Here is a 2,632-nt window from a genome sequence, read left to right on the forward strand (position 1 = left end):
GCTTACTCAAGAAGAAATAGGTTTGGTCAATTGTCTTGTATCTATAAAAGAAATAGAAATTTTAGTTAAAAACCCTTCTACCAATAAGAATCCAATCTCAAGTGGCAACGATATTGAATTCCAATTACAAAAGGAAGAAGTAATAAAATTTTACACAAAACTATAAAGAATGATGAAGATGAAGTGCTTTTCAACTCACTTAATGAGTCCAGTATTATTCTCATGAAAAAAAAAAAACAGGAATGAGCATTGCAAGAGAAGATTATTACAAACTAAGATCACTAATTCCCTAATGATTCCCCCCAACACTCCCACCCCAACCCCCCACACAATGATCTTGGATGCAAAAATTCTAAGCAAAACTTGGCAAAGAAAATTCAACAATTTATGAAATAGGTTAATATATCATACCAAAGTTTTTCATAGAGGTACAAAGTTGATTTAACATTACAAAACTGATCAATGCAATTCCATATCAGTGATACAAAATTACATATATATGTAATATGCATATACATATACACATATGTATATGCATATTACATATACATATTCATAAAATCAATAAGTGTAGAAAAGTATTTCCTAGTAACCCAATATCAACTTCTGTTTACAATTTAATAAACTAGGAATAGAAAGTAAATGCCTCAATCTGACACAGGGAATCTATTAAAAACTTATCAGAAACACAATACTTAATGAAAATAGACTGAATACTTAATCAAATCCTCAGAAACAAATGAGGTTTTGTACGTATCATTTCTTTCAGTTTGCTACTAAATAGTATGTCATTGTACTCAGTTAAGGGGGGAAAACACTAAAAATCATACTAATGAAAAATAAAAAAAAATTTATTTGCAGAAAACATGAACATTTATAGTAAAAATCACTGAATCTTTTAAAAATGTCTGGAAGTAATAGTAAAATTGCAGGATTCAAGATCAACATACAAATAAAAATCAATTGTATATATGGTAGAAGTGAATGTTCATAAATAGAGATTTAAAAAAAGATATCATTCTGTTTTGGGTCTATAGCTCAGAAAACACTCTCAACTGAATTTTTTCCAAATTGGAGAGTCTTTATTTAGCTAGCTGGTGACTGCTCCCTGATGGACCCAAACTGTGTCTGCCAGGAACAGTACGGGGTGCAAGTTCTATGGGGTTTCTAAGGGGAAAAACAACATCCTCCAAAATGTAGATGCAAGCAAGCAAGGAGGACACAGAAGCTAAAGTTAACAATCAGCCACCCAATGCATATAACCACATCCTTGTTCCAAACACATGCAGTACAAAAATAAACAACTTTTACAAGAAATAAGTTATATAACTACGGTTACATTTTGGAACTTCCAAATGGAGTCACTTAGGCAAGGTTTTGTTTTGTTTTTAAGTTGTCAATGGATTTTATTTATATGGGGTGCTGATAATTGAACCCAGCATCTTACACATGCTAGGTAAGCGCTATACCACTTAGCCACAACTCCACCAAAGGATAAATTCTTTTAAGTTCATTCAGGATAACTTAACATTATTTATCCTATTATCTAATCTTGTCTTATCTATTAATATCCTCCATTTTATAGGGTGCTTATTGGGATGATCCATAATCTAAGTTGGGCTATAACAAGTAAAGAAAGCATCAAAAATATAATGTGTGTAGGAAAAAATTTTACAAACCTCATTCAAGGAAGCAGAGCTAGTGGGACTCACTGCACAGATGCTGGTGTGCCTACTGATGAGGTCCCCTTGGAGCTTCTGTTAGAGGTGCCTGGGCTTCAGGGAGTATCTGGAAAGAACGGAAGAACTTGACCAAGTCCCACAACTGGACGTGACTGCTGGTCCTCTGCTTCCTGTTTGGATGCAATGTCCTTCTGATCCTCCTTCCGACCTTGTCCCCCTTCATGTCCAGAGTGCTGCAGAATGATGCAGAGCCAGAGCCTCAGATGAGGGCAGAGATCCAGGATATGAAGCAAGAGTTCTCCATGGTCAACAAGATGGATGAGTTTGCCAGATATGCCAGGCTGGAATGGAAGATCAACAAGATGGTGGACCAGCTCAAGACTTATGTGAAAGCACTGACTGCTCAACTAGCCAAGATAAAATGTTTTTTTTTTTTTTTTGAAGTGTTGCTTTCTATACATTGCAAGCTACCTTGATGATGTCACTCATTTGGAACTATTTTTCTACCCCTGTGACTGTTGTGCTGAGGAAATGGATAACACCACTAGACCACCTGGTAGCCTTCCCTGCTAGAATAGCAGGTGGTGTTGGAATTACTAGTTGGATTTTAGTCTGTAACAAGTTGTGGCAACCCCTTGTACTTTACCCTTTCAGCCAAAAAGAAAGATAAATACTACTGTGGGATTTTGTTGTTGTTGTTGTTTAACTGGGGGTTGAACTCGAAGGTTCTTTACCACCTAACCCCAGCCACAGTCCTTTTTATTTTTAATTTTGAGACAGGTTCTTGGTAAGTTGTCCAGCCTGACCTCAAGCTTACCATCCTTGTACCTCTTCCTCCTGAGTTTCTGAGTTACACTTGTGCCCCACCACACCTAGCCCAGCTATTATAACTTCTAAAAATGATTCTCTTATTAGGTTAAAAATATGATTGCTGCTTAAAAATACAAAAC

The 2,632-nt window shown here is 35.9% G+C and overlaps 1 protein-coding gene across 1 annotated transcript; it reads left to right on the top strand.

Moving 5' to 3' along the window:
• Positions 1 to 1,685: 1,685 nt before the first annotated feature.
• LOC107134051 (guided entry of tail-anchored proteins factor 1-like) lies at positions 1,686 to 2,423 on the top strand. The gene is given in 2 exon segments (XM_048797791.1): positions 1,686 to 2,113; positions 2,116 to 2,423. Coding segments are annotated over 2 exon segments (447 nt in total). The 5' UTR covers positions 1,686 to 1,903; the 3' UTR covers positions 2,353 to 2,423.
• Positions 2,424 to 2,632: the final 209 nt, after the last annotated feature.

The sequence above is a fragment of the Marmota marmota genome, unplaced genomic scaffold (genome assembly GCF_001458135.2).
Source record: "Marmota marmota marmota unplaced genomic scaffold, marMar, whole genome shotgun sequence".
Taxonomy (NCBI): Eukaryota; Metazoa; Chordata; class Mammalia; order Rodentia; family Sciuridae; genus Marmota; species Marmota marmota.